Raw genomic sequence first — 22,548 nt, 5'->3', positions numbered from 1 at the left:
CACAAAAGGAATCTAATTCCTATATGTCTATTTTGTAAATGTTTTACATAGCATATTCCCATGGCAAAATTGAAAGACGTATCTTTATCAGAAAGCAATTTGTATTAAGTAAATATTGGGCCATTTCTTGGCATGCATTATTGACTACTTATTTATGCTGTGGTTGAAATATAAGTTAATTGATTAAATGGTCCATTAAAGATAAAATATCTACATAAGTAAAAAGATTATTGGCTGATATTGCTTGTTTTATCAGATTCATACAGGAACTAAGAGCTAAATTACTACAAGAAGCAAAAGTCAATTCACTCATAAAGTCAAAAGAGAATTCTAAAGAAAATGAATTTATGAAAGATGAAAGAAAAACAATTTATACTAATACACTGCTAAATACTTCACTTTTGGGAAAGGTAAAAACTGGTTTTCTTTTTAGCCAGTAATGATATTATAGTTAGCACTCTAATGATAAAAATTACCCTTCTTCTGACTCAGATTTTGGATGTATCTATTCCAGGAAATGGAAAAAGAGAAAAAACCCAAGGAAATGAGAGCCAGAGTTACCAAAGTCAAAGGAGGAAATACCTTAGAACCAAAAAAGACAGAGTATGAAAGTGGACATTGTCAACAAGATGCGACTAAAACTGTTCATACTATGTCTCAAGATACGAAACTCGTAATCAATGAGCCAGCAGACCCTGCCACGCCCAGCACTAACTCGAATGGCATGAAGGACAGTCCACATGCTGGAGGTGGTATGATGATGCCACCTATTAACCTGACTGGCAATAATTTGATGGCTTCCAATCACAATGCAAACCTCTCCCACTCCAATTCAAGGTGAGTTCTAACAGAAAAGAGACAGAAGGAAATGGACCTAAGGACTACAATGTTCCTATACAATGGTATTTCAAAGAATCAAGTTTATAGTGTCTGTACGTAAACAGAATTTGAAGATATATTGAAATTATAACCATATAATGGAGTATTACTGAGTCCTTATGATTGTTGTAGAAGAAACTAACTTTTCTTGGCTATATTCACATTTTATATAAATTTTTCACTAATACCTTTTGGGAAAACCTCAATTTAAAAAAACTCTTAGAAAAAAAATTTAATTTGGAGAGAAAAAGGTAATATGGCCTAAGTGTTGGTATTGATGTGCCTTGGTATAACAAAGTAAGCATTATTTCTGTATCATAGCAAATTCTCTAAGTGCAAAGAAGAGAGTTGAAAATAATCTTTAATAGTCAAATAGTCTTTCAAGGTCAAAAGTTTTGGGTGGAAAACAACAGATTGGGCTAGTTTTAGCTCTAGCTATTGATCAGATTGAGAGAATGGTGCAGGAGTCTTATAATCAAGGGCAGTGTGATGGATGGCAAGGGTTTGTCTAGTAAGGCATCGAGGCCAGTTCTAAATTTTGGAAAACTACGGTGTATCTAGATGAGGAAGGAGACTAGGCTGGTTGCCCCAAGCCAATCCCAGCAGACTGGTTTGGGCTCTAAGCTGTGAAACTCAGTGCTCCACAGAGGTGGGCAAGTGCACCTGTCTGTGTCAGTCAGAGGGTATAGCAGCTTACAGAGTTACAGATAGCAAGAGCTCAGTTGTTCTTTCTTTTAAAAAAATTAAATTTATTTTTAAAGAGGGGGAGGGATGAAGAAAGAGAGCAAAACGTCAATGTGTGGTTACCTCTTGTGTGCCCCCTACTGGGGACCTGGCCTGCAAACCCAGGCATGTGCCCTGACTGGGAATTGAATCAGTGACCCTTTGGTTCACAGTCTGATGCTCTATGCACTGAGCCACACCAGACAGGGCCTTTCTTTACTTTCTTTCTTTCCTTTTTTTTTTTTTTTGGAGTAAGGGTTTCTTTTTTTAAAAAAGTTTTATTGTTCTCAATTGTTCTTGAGATGACCCCAAAACCATGGTTGTAATAACCATGGTTGTAAATCAGCTTTGGATGGCAAGCTGCGAAATTCAGAAACCTACTAATTAAGAGATCCAGGTTCAGATCAGGTAGAAGGGACCAAGTTGGCTACCTGGAGTAGCCCTATAACACGGTCATTACCACTGATGTTAGCTGGGAGGGAGCTGTTCCCTGCTTTGTTTTCACCTCTCTACTCAGCACAACCAGCACTTAAGGACTGACAACTGCATTTTGGCACTCAGTGTTCAAACAGTAGACTCCCATGGTGTAACTTTTATTATGAAAGCTAAAACAGAAGCAGTTTTGGGGGGTTATAACTTCTTGTTTGTTTTTAAATAATAGGTCAACTGAAAGAGCAAAAAAGAGACGTACTTCACAATCTATTGGACAAGTTATGGCTAATAGCAGGCAAGAGGATACAGGTCCCACTCAAGTAAGACAAGAAGCTAGTCATTGAAATATAACTTCTTTCAGCATTATTCCCCTAACTGCCCCCCTTGTCCTTTTCTCCATCTCTGGGGTGCTAACATTTTTTAAAATGTGCTTTTAGTTTCCTTTTTTCCCCTCTGAGATGAAAATAGGCTATCATGTCCTTATTGCCTTCATCATTTTAGTTCATTTCTTTTAACTTGATTTGTGTATTCAGTGTGTTATTTGGGGGGCAGATAAGTTAAGATTTTCACCTTTAAAAGTCACAAGACTTTTTGGTTTTTCACCTCCAAAAAATGCTTTTAATATATTTCTATGTAAATTAAAGCAACCGCCAAATAGATACATTTCACTTTTCACTAGAAAAAAAATCAATGTAGTTCATTCCCTCATTTATTTTTATATAGGAAAGTAGCTTATTCAAAATTGAACTACAGTGTTATTTACAATAATAAAAACTAGGCCTGGCTCCTGTGGCTCAGTGGATTGCATGCCAGCTTGGGAACCAAAAGGTTGCTGGTTTGATTGCCAGTCAGGGCACATGCAGCCTGGGTTGTGGAGTAGGTCTTTGATTGGAGATGTGTGAGAAGCAGCTGATCAATATAATAATAAAAATCGAAGAGACAAATTCATCCAAGAGCAAGTGACTGGTTAAGTACATTAGAGTGTTTCTACATAGTGGGATACTACATATTACTTTGTGGAAGATTGTTCATTAACTTAGGGAAGTCTTTTTTTCCTTTTTATTTTTAAACTCAAGTTGAGTGCAATATTACATTAGTTTCAGATGTCCTTTTTTATTCTGTTGAAGTTCTCACTAAGTTCCTTGAGCATCCTTATAACCATCGTTTTGAACTCTGTATCTGGTAGTTTCCTTGCCTCCATTTTATTTAGTCCTTTTTCAGGAGATTTCTCCTGTTCCTTCATTTGGAACCTGTTTCTTAGTCTCCTCATTTTGGCTGCTTCCCCTGTGTTTGAGTCTGTGTATTAGGTAGAGCTTCTGTGTCTCCTGGACTTGGTAGAAAGGCCTTATGTAGTAGGTGTCCTGTAGGGCCCAGTGGTGCAACCTCCCCAGTCACCCAAGGTGGGTACTCCAGTGCAGCCTCTGTGTGGGCTGTGTGTACTGTCCTGTTGTAGTTGGGCCTGGATCGCTGTTGGCACATCACTGGGGGGGATTGACATCCCCCCAGGCCAATAAGCTGTGAGGACCAGCTGCTACTAAAGCAAGGACCTGCTGCTGTGGGGCTTTGGTGCTCATCCAGTCTGCCCCTTGAATGTGGTCCTCGTGGAGGTGGTTGAGTTGTGATCCTGTGTGGTCTGCCTATCTCATACCATCCAAATGGCTAATAATTCTACACTTGTCATTCAGTAGTTGCACTTCTTTCTTTGAATTAACTCATTTATTTGTTTGTTTAGAGCCAGATGGAGACGGCTATATTTAATGAGCATACAGGTCAAAACGACCAAATTGCAAATGGAAACAAAAGGAAGCTGAATTTTCCCAGACCTGACAGGAAAGAATTCCACTTCCCAGAACTGCCCTTCATAATACAATCAAAAGAGATAAAAAGAATGGAAGGTACACATTTGTTGCACAGCAGTACAGATCTCCAGATGTCATCTTTCACAAAACCGCTTTTTGTAATATAACTTACATTTTAAAATGTAATTTAGGTAGGATATAGTAAATCACTGCAAGTATTTTTAGCAGATGAGAATTTTTTCCCATAGTTAAATAAAGGATGAGATTTAAAGGAGGAAATTTTAAAGAAAGATTAAGAAAACTTTAAAGTGTAAATTTGCCATTAGCTCAGTATTGTTGAAATGTTTAGAATAGTATTTGAAGAAGGTGGTTTTGATTTATTATATGATCTGGAGCAACTCAATTTCTTGTGCTTCTCCATGATTACTTGTCCATATAATGGCAGGAATTAGAGATGTGCTTTAGTAGATTATAATTTATAACGTATTGATTTTTTCTAATGAAACTCATTTACTCTTTGAAGAACAGTGACACCTTGTGAGAAATTAATGTAATAGCAAGACTATAGTACTTGTGTAGTTCAAGAGGAGTTATCCAATCCACTCTTTTTATTCTTTAAAATAAATAATCAGACTTATTAATTTTTCTTCAATAAGTCAGTTAAGACTTTAAAGCCCCAATTTTACACATGTTGATAAAGTTCATGTAATGAACCTGGAACATTTATTATTGTATTAAGAAATCAAGTAAGCATGATTATTGAGCTCACAGTGACAAACCTTACATGTTAGGACTCCAGAATAGTGAATATATAAACATAATCTTAATGCAATTGTTCTTAACCATTTAATTCATTTATGTGAAATGATACTGTTTAAAAGAATTACATTCAACACTATTTGCCAGCTGCTGTTAAGGTGCATCTGTTAGCAGAGGTTGGGCGGGCCTTGAGGTTCTCATGAGTGCAGTTTACTCTCCTTACCCATACTGCTGACATATAAGATGCCACTGCACCAAGAAAAGCCTAGTGAAATATTATGTGATAATGTTTTCCCCCGAGTCTACACTATCAGTTACATTTGGCATATAATATTCTTTTAGTTTTCAGGGGCCCAAGTCACAGAATTAAAAAATATATGTCCCCCTGGCCACATAGGTCAGCTGGTTAGAGTGTTGTTCTGATACTTCAAGGTTGCAGGTTTGATCCCTGGTCAGGGGCCGTAAGAGAACCAACCAATGAATCCATAAATAAGTGGAACAACAAATGGATGTTTCTGTCTTTCCCTCACATCAATCAATCAAAGTAAATACATAAAAATAAATGTATTCTAGATTTTTTATGCAGTCAATCAAAGTAAATACATAAAAATAAATGTATTCTAGATTTTTTATGCAGTCATAAAACAAATAATTTATGATTGGTACATTTTACCATTACAACTCATGGTTGGTTCAGTTCCTTTATAATAAAGTGGGAAACTGACTTAAGTGGATATCAGAATTTTCATTAGAAATTCTTAAAAAGGAAAGTAAAATTTCAATGTAAGAATAATAAGTTGTCGTATATATTTTTGCAAAAGTTAAACAGATAAAAGTGCCGAAGAGGGAATCAAAGAAAACAGATTCATCTAAAATACCAACTTTACTTAATATGGATCAAAATCAAGAAAAACAAGAGGTAAGACTTTTTGTTTGAAGCTTTTACTAAGGAATGCTATTTAGAATCCTTCACTTGGTGTGTAAATTTAGTTATCATTAGAGAGTTACATAAAAATTCAAAATTCTGTAATCTCTGAGCTCTAGAAACAGATCTCTATTTTCCTAGAATAACCACTTACTAAAGGTTCTTAAGGCGTTCCTGGGGGTGGGGGAGGCAGTCAGTGGCAGCCTCACATGAGTGTTGGGGTGGCGCTCAGGGAAGAGTGTGTGTGTCATGCATGTCACCTAATGCCAGACAAATAAACCGTGCCTGAGGAAATGAATAAAGGTACCAACATATGGTTGTACTGGCTGCAGGAACAGATGCATTTGTCTTGAGCCTCTTGCTTCCTGTTTTCTCTCCAGTTTGTTCCCGCATCTCTGCTGTGCACCTGCTGTCCTATTTTCACAAATTTTTGCTCTTAGATAGCTATCAGATAATCTCGTGGAAATGTCCCAGCCTCTACCCACCAGAGAATCTTGAATTTTATTTAGAAGTCTTGAAGCCCCAAACATGCAAATGAATACTCTCACAGGGGTGTCCAACCTGCAGCCCACAGGCTGCATGCAGCCCAGGATGGCTAGGAATGCAGCCCAACACAAAATCGTAAATTCACTTAAAACTTTTTTTTGCTCATCAGTTTTTGTTAGTGTTTGTGTATGTAATGTGTGGCCCAGGACAACTCTTCTTTTTCCAGGGTGGCCCAGAGACGCCAAAAAGTTGGACACCCCTGCAAGGTATTCTTTTTAGAGAGGGGGGATTGTGGTGAGTACTCACTGGATGGGATCACAGTAGCTGGCCTTCCGTTTCTGCGAGGTCATCAACTTTGTTATCTCTGTTTCTTATTTTTTAAATAAAATTGATTATATTTGTATTCATGATAAAATTAGCACATGCTGATCAAGGAAATCAAAAGAAATTAGAAAAATCAAGAAACTTTGATCTGAAACTACTTGAGAGGCATTTATCTAAATATGTTCAATCTCTACAACATTCAAATAAAATAGTTATCAGACACTGTTAGATATATTTTCACAGTGACATTTATATTTTATTCTTGGCCTAGAACTTGTTAAGAATGCATAAGTCCACATTGCAGAGAAAAGACATTTTCTAGATAAAACAGGAAAACCATTAATGCTCATCTTTTAGTTCAGTATAAAAAGTAAAAAGGTGGCTTTAAACTTGGGTGACTTACTGACGTCACAGCTTGTTGAACAGCACACCATATGCACGTTTTGGTTTTTTAAAAGATTTTATTTATTTATCTTTAGAGGGGAAGGGAAGGAGAGGAGAGAAACATCAGTGTATGGTTGCCTTTTGTGTGTCCCCTGCTGGGAACTGGCCTGCAGGGAACCAGCCTGCAACCCAGGCATGTGCCCTGACTGGGAATCGAACCACAATTGTCTGGTTCTCAGGCCTGTGCTCAATCCACTGAGCTACACCAGCCAGGGCCATATGCACGTTTTTTGAGTGATTGGTGAGTCAGGGCTCCTGAGCTGGACAGGCTGGTGATGTGCTTCATGTGTTTATCCCACATTCCTATGAGAGCCACCCACCATTCTCCCCACCCCACCCTGAACCACAACCACACTCTAATGCAAGAAGAAAGGAACTCTTAAGATCGTTCTGTCATTTTTTAAATACAAAAGTAAATAGGAAGGGAAAACCTCTTGCTCATATGGTGTAGAACTCTGGAAAAGATGACATTTTTAAGAGTGACTTGGAAAGTTGTTACTAGAACAACAAGAAGTTATATGATGCTGATTGTAGTTTATTTGTACTGTCCATTCAAATGCAGTTTTGACAAGTGATTGAAATCGCATCTAAGACTAGTCCAAACGCTTTTAATAAATTAATGTTAGAATTAAGAAAATCCCCTAAATTTTGAGTTGGTAGTTTGTTTCGTTTTGTTTTGTTTTTGGTAATTTGTTGTTTTAGAGCACCAGAGAATATCACGTTTTAAAAAATATAAGAAGTAATAGCAACTTACTTGTTTTATTCTTGGTTCTGTTGTTGACTTGTTTTTGAATTACCTAATCAGATCCAGGCACTTCCCAGCTGTACATTAAACTCATTTAGGCACTTAAATGTATATTAAAAGAGTACATATGTGCATTGAATAGACTCTACGACATGGAGAGAAACCCTAAATTACTGCTGATGGGTTGAGCAAGAGAGAGAAAAGCCCACACAAAAACTATCTTCAGTTTTGTTTCGTGATGATAATAGGAATACCTTGCTAAATAGTCTCCCTGTGCCTCACAAAACAACCTCCAGGTGCAAAGTACAAGTGCTTATCTGTGGCTTAGCCAAAGACTCGCCATTTCCTCAATTAAGGTCCTGTTTCTATTTACTTTTTTAGAATACAGGAAATGCACAAACTGAAAGGAAGAAGAACCCGACAGATGTAGAGTAGAAAATGCAGCAGCTGAAAATTCAGGGAATCCCAGAATCACTGTATGGTTTTTTTTAATCCTTTTTAAAATATTACATGCACAAAAAATGTTGACTAATAATTCTACAGATATATTATAAAATCTGTGAAGTTATATGTGTATTCACCTAATTTGTTTTTAAATGTATTAACCTTTAAATTATTCATGTTTTCTTAATTTAAACATTAATTTATAAAAACTGCTTGACTGGTACATTCTAATATAACTACAGCTTACATTTAGTTATATAATTTTATCTGATGGTGTCTCATGTTTCATTGGCAGTCCTCCTTGGCTTTGGTTCTGAGCACACCAGACACTTCTGAGCAAACACATATACTTGATAAGCAGGCAACATGGGTTTGATTCCACACTGAACACTCAGAAACTGCATTTAAACATATGACAGTTGTGTTTAATAAGAACGGAAGTTGAGCAAAGCACTGAAGCAAATCTTTTGGCTTGAACAGCATGTTTATCATCCAGTAGTTTAATAGAATATGTTGTCATGTATAATTTAATATGAATAGGCAGAGTTTTGGCACCATATATCTACATTCTTATCTCTGGTTCTTACTTGGTTTCTGATTTTAGGGTGGAGATGGCCATTGTGAAGGGCAGAATTTGAAGAGGAACGTGTTTTTTTTGTGGTAGTGTCTTTGAAATCTTAAACTACAAATTGGCATGTCTTCCTTTTTGATTTTATATGCAATAGGAACGTAACGGGCTGTTAAGATGGTCATTCATCTGCATTAGCTCCATCCAACTTCATTTTGTTAGCAAACTGTTCACTGTTTTCTCCTTTTGTCTAAGGATTCTGTTGATGTGATGCTATGATTTGGAATTAAAGTCATCTCCTGTCTGCCTGCCTCTTTCCTTGCCACATTTCACGAGTAGGTAACACATCCTGCCACATGGCCCACACGGTACTTCTGCTGATCTCTGCCCTCTGCTGGTCATGTAACCTTAAATGTCAGTCATTTCCTCGAAGGCTTAGGCTTTCCAAAGTGAGTTCTTAATAAAATATCTGACCCATTGTTTTAAAAGCTATTCAGAACAATAAATTAAATAAAACAAAATCTGTTTATTGCCATTACATGATTAAACCTATGTTCTGTCAATCAGCTATGAAAGTATTTATTACATTTATAAAATATCTGTAAATTATATGGTATTCAAATGTTAATTATTTTGTTATGCTTTTAAACAACTATAAGTGGTCTTCCTTTTCTATTTAATAAAATAAGCTATATACAACCCTGAAGAAGTATACACCAAAATTCTCGATTATCCTATAGTTCAAAAAACAATAAAATGAGATTATCTGATGTTTTACCAGAAGTCTACCTGATTTTATATTTACTAAAAGTAAACATGAAAAATAAAGGAAGGCACAGCTTCTTTATTGTATTACAATCTCCTTCAGTCTCATCAGAAGTGGGATGGAATTCACATCGGTGTTGATTACATGTGCTGCACTTAACAGACCCATTAGCTCCTCCAGGGAAACTGAGCAACATGTTCCCTGTGGTAGGTTTGACAGTTCAGTCCATTCATTGCCTGCTGGGTTGTATATTTGTGGATTCTTGGATCAGTATTAAAGGATTTTTTTTTCAATTTCTACAAAAAAAATGCCTTCTGGGATTTTTATTGGGACTGCGTTGAATCTATCTACCAACTCGAGGAGAATGGATCTCTTAATCACATCATCTTCCAAAACATGAGCATGGTACAAACTCTCCATTTATCTACACCTTTAATTTTTTTGTAATAGTATGTAGCAGTCTTGCACATCATTTACTAAATTTATTCTTACGTGTTTTGTTTTTCGACATTGTTATAAGAGGTATTGCTTTTTTTTAGAGAGATTTTATTTATTTTTTAGAGAGAGGAAGGGAAGGCGAAAGAGAGGGAGAGATAGATCATTGTGTGGTTGCCCCTCCCATGCCAACTGAAGACCCCACAACCCAGGCATGTGCCCCAGACTGGAAATCGAACCTTTTTTTTTGCCTTCTTCTCTTCTTCCTCTTTCTTTTTTTCCTTCTCTTCCTCCTCCTTCTCCTTCTGCCTTTGTCTTCTGTGGGGGCGACTTCTTTTCGAGAGTCTCCCCCCCAGTGCCATGGACACGTGTGAATGAGTAAATATGGATGAGAGATGATGAGATCTGTTTGGGGAGGGAGAGTAGGCTGTGGCCAGTTTCTCAGGGGAGACAAAGGCCAGCAGCGGCCAGTTCCTCCTAGGAGAAAAAGGCCCCAAGCGCCCTCTTCCATAGCCTTTTATTGGGTTGTAATACACAGGAATACAGGGTGACAAGGATCAAACAGTAGATAACATTACAAGGAGATCTGAGTCAGTGTCTGTCAGGAAGAGAGTTGCAGAAACTTTGGGAGACATACTCATTTCCTCTCGGACCCTTATATGAATGAAAGCACTCTTAGCAGAGCAGATTTCACAGGTTTATCAGCAAGTCTTTGTGATGCCAGATTTTCCCCTGGACACACTCTAGCAAGGCAAGGAGCTGCACCTCTCCCCAACAGGTATTCGGAGTAGAGGGGATTAGAGCCAGGAAGCGCTTCTCCCAGAGAACATGGGGACTCGAGCTTTGTCAAAGCCAGGGGGTGAGAGTCCATTGCTCTTTGTTGCAGCCCCCTGAGTCCTTCCATGATGGCCTCCCAGGTGATCGAGTCTGGCTTAGGTTGCCCCCCACTGTGAGGGGTCTTACCCGTCATTGACTTCTGACCAAACTTTGGGGGCAGGGAGAGGAACTGAGGCAGCGTTTGCTACCAGAGACAGGCTTTGTCTCCTGCGGCTGGCATTCCAAAGGTCGTCTCTTGCCCTTAGCCATAAGGGGTAGAGATACAATTCCTAAAATCAGGCAGAGTGGTCTACAACAGTCTTCCTCTTTTTTGTGTATCCTTAGGATCTTCTATATAGGCAGTTATAACATCTATAGATAAAGATACATCTTCCATTGCGATGTCTATGCCTTTTATTACTTTCTTTTGCCTTATTGTGCCAACTAGGATGTGTGATAGTGTTAAATAGAGTAGTGAGAGTAGACATCCTTGCCTTGTTTTCCTAAACCAGAGGGAAAATATTTAGCTTTTTCCCATTGAAGTATGATGTTAGCTGTAGGTTTTATGTAGATGACCTTTATTAGATAGAGGAAAGTTCCCTCTGTATTTGTTTGCTTAGTGTCCTTACCATGAATCGGTGTAAATTTTTGTTAAATGCTTTTCCTGTATCTACTGAGATACTCTTATGATTTTCCTCCTTTACTGTTATCTTTTTTAGTATCTTTTGTTATAATAAGCCCCTTTCCGTGATAGGAGAGTTTATGATAATGGGTCGACTCCTAGAGAATGGGGGCTGGTTACCAGAGGTACCAACCACATGATTAGAGGGTTGGAACTTTCTCCCTGACACTCTGATCTCTGGAGAGAGGGGAAGAGCTAGAGATTGAGTTCATTACCAACAGCCAAAAATTTACTCAATCGTGTTTTATAGTGGAACCTCCATAAACCCCCTAAGCTGGCTCTGGCTGGTGTGGCTCAGTGGATTGAGTGCTGGCCTGTGAACCAAAGGGTTGCCCATTCGATTCCAAGTCTAGGGCACATGCCTGGGTTGTGGGCCAGGTCCCCAGTAGGAGGTATGCAAGAGGCAACCGCACATCGTTGTTTCTCCCTCTCTTTCCTCCTCCCTTCCCCTCTACAAATAAATTTTTAAAAAACCATTTTTTTAAACGTCTAAACTAAAGGGTTTGAAGCACTCCAAAGTTGTTGAACAAATCAAGGTCCTGCGAAGGTGGTGCACCAGAGAAGAAGGCGTGGAAGCTCTGCACCCCTTCCCATGTACCTTGCTCTGTGCATCTCTTCTACTTGGCTGTTCCTGAGTTGTATTTTTTATAATAAATTGATGGTAAGTAAAGCACTTTCCTGAGTTTTATGAACTGTTCTAGCAGTTTATCAATCCTGAGGAGAGAGTTGCAGGAATTCCTGATTTATAGCTAGTTAGTCAGAAGTACAGGAGGCCCAGTCTGGCAATTGGAGTGTGAAGGGAGGGGCAGACTTGTGGGACGGAGCTTTTAACCTGTGGGGTCTGCACTAACTCCAGGTAGTGTCAGAAGTGTTATAAGTAGAAGAAAGAGTTTTTCTGTCTATTCTTCTCCTAGCTTCTGAGGAAAATGAGGTCATCGACTTGAGACTTTTCTTCTTTTCTAATATAAGCATTTAAAGTTTTAATGTTTTCTCTTAATCACATCTTACAAATTCAAGTGATTTGATATCCATCAGGAAAAATATTTCCTAATTTTCCTTTGGGTTTCTTCATTGGTCCATTTATTTAGAAATGTGTTGTTCAAGTTTCAACTAGTTAGAGTTATTCCAAGTATATTACTGTTCTTGGTTTTTAATTCAATTCCATTGTGGCCACATAATGTACTCTGTATTATCTCAGTTCTGATAATTCCATTGAGACTTGTTTTATGTCCCAGCATATGGCCTGTTTCAGTGAATGTTGCATTTACAACTGAGGAGAACATATATTATACTGAAGTTGAGTGTAGTGTTCTATTAATGGCAAGTAGGTCAAGTTGACTGATAGAGTGTATTAGGTCTCATATCTTTACTGATTTTCAGTATATCAATTGCTGAGGGAAGAACACTGAAATCTTCTACTATAATGATGGATGTGTCTGTTTCTCCTTTGGGGTCTCATAGTAGTTTCTTTATGCATTTTCAAGCTTTGTTATTAGGTGCATATATATTTAGAACTATTATTTTTCTGATGAAATTGAAATGCTTCATCAGAAATATTCAGACCCCGCAGGTTAAGGGCTCTGTCCCACAAGACCGCCCCTCCCTCACACTCCAATGGCAAGTCTGGGCCTCTTGTACTTCTGACCAACTGACTATAAATCAGTAATTCCCACAATCCTCTTCTTGCTTGGGTTCAATAACTTGCTATCTGCTGTCTAGTATCTGAAAACAGTGTTTTATATGTTTTTGTCCAGTTTTATCATTCCCTTTTATCAAGGTAAGACCAATACCTGTTATTCCATCATGGCTGGAACTATAAGTTCATTTAAAGAGTTCTGGAGTGGAGATCTAGTCCCTGTGAATAAGGGAGACCCGTTGAATAACATACTGACATTTATCTTAAGAATTTTACAGAACCTTCAGAGTCATCACAAAAAAGTTATAGCTCTATCTTATATAAAATGTCCCTGATTGACTGACCACCATTTTAGTTGAAGACCATTCCTAAGGGTGTGGGTATGGAGACAGGGACTTGTCCCTTATAATGTAAGTAGTGGCTTGCCCATACTTTTGTTGATTTTGTTGTTATTCTTACTCTGGTTATTGTAATGATTATTTTGTGAACTCTCTGCCAATAGTATGAAAGCTTGAAGTATGAAACTATGAAGTTTGCCAGTGAAACTTCAGGAGTAGACACAGTTGGTAGGATGTATAGTTTACTGGCTGATAATACTTGTCAAAAGGTATTATTCAGGTAAGCCTGTTTTCATTTTCCACATGTGATTGTCTTGTAAATATTTGTTACAAAGCTCTTTTAAAAAGGTTTTATTTTTAGAGAGAGGGGAAGGGAGGGAGAAAGAGAGGGGGAGAAACAATGTGTGGTTGTCTCTTGCACGCCCCCTACTGGGGACCCGGCCTGCAACACAGGCATGTGCCCTGACTGGGAATCAAACCAGCAACCCTTTGGTTCACAGACCAGCATGGGTGTTCTTAATAAAATTTAAATGAGGTGATGTCACTTCTCTGCTCCAAACCCCAGTGCTTTTCACTTCACTCAGCAAAGGCCAGAGACATCGCAGTACCCAACGGGGCCCTACACAGTGTGCCTCTGCCCACCATTGACCAGGTTTGCTACTGACACTATTTACTGCTCATTCTGGTCCAGGCCCACTGGCCTCTTGGCTGTTCCTAACTATGCTCCTGCCTTAAAGCCTCAGTTTTTGCTGTTTCCTCTGCTTAGATCTTTCCCCAGGTAACTACATGATTGATTCCCTCCTCATTCTCCTTCTTATTGTTTGGGACAACCTCGTTACTGGTTTTTACTCATATGTGAAGTCTTCTCTACCATTTTACTTTAAGTTACAGCTTTCCCCATTCTTATTCCCCCTTCTTGTTTCGCTTTTTCATATAGCATTTCATATAACAGCCTGACAAGCTATATATTTTACTTATTTTGTTTATTAAATGGTCTTCATCCATTAAAACAGAAACTACCTGAGGGCAGAGATTTAGAGTCTCATTTGCTGCTGTATTCCCCATGCCTAATACCTAGCATATACTGGAACTCAGTAACATTTGCTTTGTGAATGAATGAATTTATTAAGTACTTTACATAGTAATCACTTGAAAAAACAAAGAAGAATGAAATATGGGATAACTTTATAGATGGGGTAGAATATGTTTTTTGTGACAGGATAGTATTAACTGTTCATGTGGCCAACTGAACAACTGTCCAATTGTTCAAGGAATAAGTAGCAGTGACTTAGCATGGAGATTAAAGTTGAAGAAGATCAGCTGAACTTACTGTTCATTAATATTTTAATGAAGGAATTAAAGCTTAATTGCAGGATAACAGAGGGATGCTCATTAGGAACAGAATTCCGTGGATTCTGTTTGAGATTTGAGATGTCACATAAATTAGAAATTTGTTTCTCAACAATTAGAAAGAGGAAGGAGACAAGGCAATTCAGATAAGGCAAGTGAAAGGGTAAATAGAATAATGCTCTGCAAAGTGAGTCGCGGTGTATGGGTCAGACTTTCACATTCCCCACCTACTGTCACAGGTCTGGTTTCCAGCCGCTGTGTGTCCGGCGACCAGGAAACTCCTAAAGTATACACTTGGAATGTGCGATAGAGCGGGAGAGTGCGTAAGTCCTCTCAGTGTTATGCAGATCTCTCAATGAGCTCTCTTGGCTTAGAATAAGTGAAATGATTTCTTTGCTTAATTGGGTGGATATGTGCGGTATTGAAAGAATAAACGATCCCATGAAATGAAGTTTGCCCGAGACTGACTTCCAAACGGGCTTTGTGTTAAGGTTCTTGTTCTTCCAAACCAGGTTTCATTTAGTGGGTAGCAGTATACAGATTGCAGGTATCCAGTGGCTGTTACTTAGTCTACAAGCCCCTCTTGCCACAGAGTAAAGATGAATCTGTTTTCTTCTAAGTCCTATAGTCCCAGTGTCCTCGAGGGGGAGCTCAGGATCCAGCATTTTCAGGACCTGGAGACAGTCTGCCCTGGTGACAGAGGACTAAGCCACTGAGTCGTGTTGGACTGAATGAGTCTATGAAGAGGGGGCGCTAATACGGCAATGTTGTTTGCTCTACATCAATGCCTTTTGCTCCACTAGGTGAGAGATGCAATGAAAATGCACGCTAGGAATTGGGTTTCCTCAGACGAACGACTCTACAGTTTTAGGACGTGCAAACAGAGCCCTAGATTATTTATGTGCATTTCAGGCAGCATCTCCTTGGGGTTCCTAAGTAATTTTTCTGTGACTAGTAGCATATCAAACTACGTTATTACAGTGTTGAAAGAATCTGATGTCTTGTGAAAAACTTTAAAAACAAGATTTATTGTGGAATAATTCTTCTGTCAGTAGTCTTCGTCGGATTGTTTGTTAGATTTGAGTTTGGAAAGTTGCTTTCTTTCATTTCTATCTACCCAACAGAATATGTACTAGTAGCAGACTATTATTAAAACCATACCTATAAAACACCTGGGTTTTTTCCTTGTAAAAATATTTATTTATCTACTTATTTGGGAGAAGAGAAAGGAGGGAGAAGGAGAGGGAGAGAAACACCCATGAGATAGAAACATTGCTTGGCTGCGTCTCCCATGCACCCAGTCGGGAAACAGAACCGGCAGCGCCCCAGGCATGCGCCCTCACCAGGAATGGAACCGGCAGGCTTTCATTTTCTGGGATGTGCCCAACCACCGGAGCCACACTGACTAGGGCTTGGCCTTCTTTCTTTTTTAAAATATCCATTGAATGAATGTTCGATTTTTATTAAAAGCCATGTAGTAGAGATTAGTAATAGTGTCCAGATTAGTATCAGATTCCCTGAGTTAGAATCAGGCCCTTTACCACTTCCCTGGGGAGTATGTGTGTGGTGCTCTATGGCTTCAGTTCTCCAGCTGGACAATGGGGACAAAAATATCCTATCCCTTCACGATATTCTGAGGACTTACTGAGATAAGGTTTAACATACCTTAGTGTGTTAAAGAGCATAGTGGGTTTATATTAATGAAATTTAGTTGTTCACAGGGCCTTTGGAGTCTCCCTCAAAGATGCAGGATAGTGGTCTTTCACTTTAGCTCTGCTGTCTGCTTTTATCCTGACTTTATTCCCTCTGGTAGTAAATTAGGTCTAGAGGTGCCCTCTACCCCTCCTGCATCTACCTGTGAAATTCCGAGAATATTTGTGCCATGGTCTCTGTTTGTCTAGATATGCAGTTGTGCCACATCCAATATATACTCCACATGTAAAAAATGTTTCATTTAACACAAGAACAAACATGACATTTAGAGTTTTCAAAGAGAACCGTATGACATGTCTCCTTTTGTAGTTGCAAGAAAATGTCGGCAGACTCAGCAGTGCTTTTTAGAGTTGTGCCACATGGGAGGGGAGATGCTAGTATTGTAGTTCTGTTCCACCCTGGGAAGCCAGGTCTAGACCAGCAGTTCCAACTTTTACCTTCCGAGGCTCCACTAGATTTTCTAAGTCTTTGTGAGTTAGAGGAACAGGTGAGGTGAGGTGACAAACTCGACTGTGTTAGGGTGTTGAGAGGATGACTTACTGGTTAGTGTGGTATTGTGGAGCCTGAAGCTTTTCAATCTGAGGGCCTTTTTGGGGGGAAAAGAATACAAGATTGCACCCTGGCTGGTGTAGTTCAGTGGATTGTGCACCAGCCTGTAGACTGAAAGGTTGCTTGTTTGATTCCCAATCAGGGCACATGCCTGGGTTGCAGGCCAGGTCCCCAGCTGAGGGTGTTTGAGAGGCAACCGATCAATGTTTCTCTTCTTTCTCCTTCCTTTGCCCTCTATCTAAAAATAAATGAATAATAAATGAATAAAAAATAAATGAATCTTTTTTTAAAAAAATACAAAATTGCAATTAAAAATTTGCTAAGACTGTTCTCATGGCCTTAGAAGAAGCCTATACAGAGGAAGAGCCTACGTGGGCTTCTTGGAAAATTGGTCTCTGCCAGTGGGATTTCCATTGCTTGGTTCTCTATAGCCATGAAAAATCATGCAGGGAAGTGGGTTATGGCGGAGGCAGTGGCAGCTGAATTGGCAATTGACCAGGTCAAGCTTTGAAATCTTTTGGGTAGACAGTCATGTGATAACTGAGAGTCCCAGCTCCAGTCCTTTGACCAAGCGGAGTTGTAAGTGGAGGAGGGTCACAGCTGGATGCTCAGTGGTTGCTGCTGTGGGGCCCTTATTTCCTCTCATTTGCCAGAAGGAACACAGACTGTAACCACAGAGATAGGAAGCATCCTGATACATTTAATACCTTGCACAATAAAATCGAAATTTGATCCATTAAATGTGGGGTCTGACTTCTGTTTTCACCACAGTGATAAAAATTTACTTTTGATGGACACTAATTACCTCCCGATTGTCCAATTCCGTGGTTTTTCGTAAAGTCCTTATTTCCCCCAACTTTCTGTCACATTTGACACCATGAATCATCTCTTCCTCCTTGAAAAACAACACTCATCTTTCTTGTCACATCATTGTTTTCTTCCTCCAGAGACGTGTGCTGCTCTTGTAGCTTGACTGCCACCTTTGAGGATATTGGTGGGTATTGTTTCAAGATCTGTTTTTCTGACTCTGATATTTATCTGAAGCCCAGTCTCCACATATTTGTTAATATTTCCACTTTTCATTTTGCTGTTTCTTCAAACTTACGTAAACTGGATTAATTTCTCCCTAAACCATATGTCCCTTTTCTCCTAGATTTTCTTGTTTCTAAAAGTAGTACATGGTTTTCCCTGTTGCTTGAAACTTGACATTGACCTGATTTTTTGCCGTTTTCATATACTTGATAGCCACTCAGGCATCACATCTCCTCGTTCATTCTTTCTAGCACATTTTGATCCTTCCACGTTGTGTTAATTTTTTATGGTTAACTTATGAAGCCTTCCTCATATGACTGGACTCCTCCCATGCAAGGTGATTCATTCTTTTCTCTACACTCTAATTTTTTAACTTTTTCTACTATATATTATATATGTAATTATATGGTTCACATCCCATTTTTCTATGCTAGTTATCCCTTAATTTATATCTTTGTACCTTACCACCCCACCCCCAGCACCTTTATGTAATCATGCACCTTACTATGTATGGAACAAATAGTTAAATTCAAAATGACCTTGATAGTTTGGAGACTGGCTGAAGTATCAGCGGATAATGTTGAAAACGATCAGTAAGAATCTGAGGCCTGGATGCCACTTAGCAAAGCTTATCAGGAGAAATCTTGGGGTGGGAGCTAGTGGTGTGTATCATGCTGCAGTTTCCTTTTTAAAACTTCAGAGCACGCACATTCTGCTTGTCTTTAGGGAGGCATAGTTGAAGCTTTTCTGAAGTCTTGGCCTTTTTAGATCAAAAGCAAATTTAGTTTTTCATGTCTGGTAATATGTATATGAGGTATCTGACAACACCCTAAAAAATTCCAATGATAAAACCTCTCACAGGGGATAGAGTGTTGATTTTAGTAGATCACTCAGGTGAAAGGATATAAATTCTAGGCTCTAAGCAAGGTAGGAATTTGTATGGAAAACTGCATAAAGTTGAGTCCTTAGGAACAGATACTCTTAGTAAGGAGAGATTTAGACAAAATCTATTCCTCAAAGAAGCTGCAGAGAAATTTGTCCTATCCTGAGCTCTGGATGGGAACCTTTTCCCTGAGGATTCATAACCATCCTTCGCTCAGGTTTTCTGTCAGAATTCACACTATGTGTGATTTAAAAAAAAAAGATCAGAATGTAGGGTAAAGTGCTGATGTGTGAGTGATGAAACCAGGTGCTTGGCATAAGCAAACACAAACCTCTCCAGAGGAATGCACTTTAAACGAGGGCCTTAAATTATTTCCACAGGTAAATTTCCTGTAAACACAAACTCACTATTAAAAATCACAAACAGAGACTTCCGCCAAGATGGAGGCATAGGTGGAAGCACTGTACCTCCTCGCACAACCAAGTTTAAAAACAGCAAAGTTTTAGCAACAAAAATGCAGCAAAACCACAGAAAATTGAACTATATGGAAGTCTGACAACAACAAACCCTTCAGCCAAACTGGTAAGAGGGGCAGAGCCAGCAGCAGAGCGGGGTCCAGCTGGAAAGCTCCACCTGACCAACCCATGTGCCTGACCCAGATGCACCAGCAGCCATGGGCGGATCCCAGGTGTGGAGTAGCGGGAGGACCCACTGAGGGCTGACCATGGTCACACATTCGTGCGCAGATAAACTGGTGAAGGAGCGAGTGGTGAGACAGACCGTGCAGGCCCCAGTTGTGGGAAGGAGCAGAGGGGACTGCCATTGTCCCTCTCTGACCCCGCCCCCACATACTGCATCACAAACCAGCGACCTGGGTGGCCCTGCCCTGGTGAACACCTAAGGCTCTGCTCCTCATACATAACAGGCACAAACAGATCAAAACCTGGCTCAAGAACAACTCAGAGCCCCAGAGCCAATAAATCTAAGCAAACAAGAAATTGCCAACCTATCAGAGGCACAGTTCAAAAACTGGTGATCAGGATGCTCACAAAACTGGTTGATTTTAGTCACAAATTAAAGGAACATATGAAGGCTAAACTAATTGAAATGAATGGAAATACACAGGAAACCAATAGTGATGGAAAGGAAACTGGGACTCAAAGGAGTGGACCAGAAAGAGGAAAAAAATGACCAAACAGAAGAGGAAGAAGAAACAAGAATTCAAAAAAAAATGAGGAGAGCCCTGGCTGGTGTAGCTCAGTGGATTGAGCGCGGGCCTGCGAACCACGCAATCATGGTTCGATTCCCAGTCAGGGCACATGCCTGGGTTGCAGGCCAGTTCCCAGCAGGGGACTCACAAGAGGCAACCATACACTGATGTTTCTCTCCTTCCCTTTCTTTCTAAAAATAAATAAAATCTTTCAAAAAAATTAGGAGAGGCTTAAGAACCTTCAGGGCATCTTTAAATGTTCCAACATCTGAATTATAGGGGTACCAGAAGGGGAAGAGGAACAGCCACCAGTGGAAAACTTATTTGAACAAATAATAAAGGAGAATTTCCCCAATCTGGCAAAGGAAATAGACTTCCAGGAAACCCAGGAAGCTCAGAGAGTCCCAAAGAAGTTGGACCCAAGAAGGAACACACCAAGGCACATCATCATTACATTAGCCAAGATTCAAATGAAGGAGAGAATCCTAGAAGCAGCAAGAGCTAAGGGGACAGTCACCTACAAAGGAGTTCCCATCACACTGTCAGTGGATTTCTCAAAAGAGACCTTACAGGCAAGAAGGGGCTGGAAAGAAGTATTCCAAGTCATGAAATCCAAAGACCTACATCCAAGATTGCTCTATCCAGCAAAGCCTTCATTTAGAATTGAAGGACAGATAAAGTGCTTCTCAGATAAGATCAAATTCAAGGAGTTCATCATCACCAAGCCCTTATTATATGAAATGTTAAAGGGACTTACCTAAGAAAAAGAAGATAAAAAAGATGAACAGTGAAAGGACAGCAAACTCACAGTTATTAAAAACCACACCTAAAACAAAAATAAACTAAGAGGACAGCTAGATCAGGAGCAGAACCATAGAAATGAAGATCACATGAAGGGTTAGCAACATGGGAGTGGGAGAAGGAGAAGGGGGGAGAAGGTTCAGAAAATAAGTAGCATAGATGGTAGGTAGAAAATAGATGGGGGAAGGGCAAGAATAGTAGGGGAAATATAGAATCCAAAGAATTTGAGACACATGGTCATAAACTAAAGGGAATGGTGGGGGAGGGGTGTGCAGGGTGGAGGGGAATAAAGGGGGGAAATAGAACAACTGTAATGGCATAATCAATAAAATATATTTTTAAAAAATCACAAACAAGCCCTGACTGGTGTGGCTTAGTGGACTGAGTGCCGGCTTGTGAACCGAAAGGTTTCCTGTTCCATTCCCATTCAGGGCACATGCCTGGGTTGGAGGCCAGGTCCCCGGTTGGGGGCAAGCAAGAGACAGCTGATTGATATGCTTTTTGCACAGTCATGTTTCTCTCCCTCTCTTTCTTCCTCCCTTCCCCTCTCTCTAAAAATAAATAAGTAAATAATAAATCACAAACACATGAATAAATAAGCAAACATGAATGACAGTTTGCAGAAACAACAAACAGAATCAAACCTGAAAAGACTTCATAATTCACCTTGTCAGATACATATTCTGCAAAGGTTTCATTACTACATCAAAAGAAAAAGAAATAAAGAGAATATTGCCTACATGATTGAAAAACAAGAGACTATCAAAAATAATGAGGTAGGTTTTGGAGAAGAACAAAATGGATCATTTAGAAATAAAAATATAGCTCTTGCAGTCAAGATGGTGACATAGGTAAACACAACTCGTCTCCTCACACAACTACATCAAAACTATAACTAAAATATAGAAAACAACCATCACTCAGAACTGTTAGAAAGTAGGTTGAATGGAAGTGAGACAACTACAGAATTAAACCACATCCATTCAGACTGGTAGGAGGGGTGAAGATGTGGAACAGGCTGGTCCCACATCCACATGTGGTAGATAAAAATTCGGAAGGGATATCTCTGGAGGAGGGATTTCAGCTGCATACCAGGCCCTCCAGCCCAGGGTTCCAGTGCCAGGAAAATAAGGCCCCATAACTTCTGGCAGCAAAACCCAGTTGGGACTGAGCTGGTGGAAGAAACTTCTGGAGTCCCAAGCAATTCTCCTTAAAGAACCTAGAAATGGACTGAGACTCACTCTTCTGAGCTCCAGCACTGGGGAAGCAGCTTCAAATGCACCAGTGGCATACAGGGAGAAACTGAGGTGTCTGGCATCAAGGTTGGAGCTAGGGAATAGTTTTTTCCCAGACAGAAAGGCAGGCAACCCCATACCTCTTGCTAAGTGGCTCCAGGCCTGGTACTAGCAGCAGCCAGCCTAGATTCACAGCTGGAGTTTGGGAATTTCCAAGCCCAGCACAAGTAGCAGCCATCTTGGATTGCTTTGTAGTTCAGCCCTGGGTAGAACACAGTTGGGGGCTGACCTTGATATGTACTACCTGGACATCCCAGAGCCTGAACACCCAGTGGACAGCTATAGACCATGTCTTAGCACCACCACCTGCTAGGAACAGCTGATCCTCTATGGAGGGTGCAGGTTGGTAGTCAGTGGTCAAAGAGTCCTTGCAGCTGACTGGCCTGGGTAAACTCCTCTCATTGACCTGCCAACAGCAATCAAGGCTCAACTACAAGAAAAGGGTGTAATCAGCCCACATGGAGGGTGCACCTCAAGTACCGAGCTTGGGTAATAAGAGAGGCTGTGCCACTGG

At 39.8% G+C, this 22,548-nt stretch overlaps 1 protein-coding gene across 9 annotated transcripts in view; it reads left to right on the top strand.

The window, feature by feature from the left end:
* Positions 1-8,832, top strand: part of CDKL3 (cyclin dependent kinase like 3) — a 37,570-nt gene extending 28,738 nt beyond the window's left edge. For 8 of the 9 annotated variants that reach the window (XM_053672740.1, XM_037150856.2, XM_037150859.2 and 5 more), the window contains 6 exons: positions 257-410; positions 515-837; positions 2,264-2,354; positions 3,767-3,929; positions 5,414-5,511; positions 8,565-8,832. In XM_053672740.1, coding sequence (XP_053528715.1) covers positions 257-410; positions 515-837; positions 2,264-2,354; positions 3,767-3,929; positions 5,414-5,511; positions 8,565-8,624 — 889 coding nt within the window. In that variant the 3' untranslated portion in view covers positions 8,625-8,832. Of the gene's footprint in view, positions 1-256; positions 411-514; positions 838-2,263; positions 2,355-3,766; positions 3,930-5,413; positions 5,512-7,897; positions 7,993-8,564 lie in introns of all 9 variants that reach the window. The other variant, XM_037150855.2, reaches the window with a different exon arrangement.
* The last annotated feature ends 13,716 nt before the right edge of the window (positions 8,833-22,548 follow it).

Source organism: Artibeus jamaicensis, unplaced genomic scaffold (genome assembly GCF_021234435.1).
Source record: "Artibeus jamaicensis isolate MK-2021 breed Jamaican fruit bat unplaced genomic scaffold, CSHL_Jam_final contig_786, whole genome shotgun sequence".
Lineage (NCBI taxonomy): Eukaryota > Metazoa > Chordata > Mammalia > Chiroptera > Phyllostomidae > Artibeus > Artibeus jamaicensis.
Note: the sequence above shows the minus strand (reverse complement) of the source record. Positions and strands in the feature narration are given on the sequence as shown.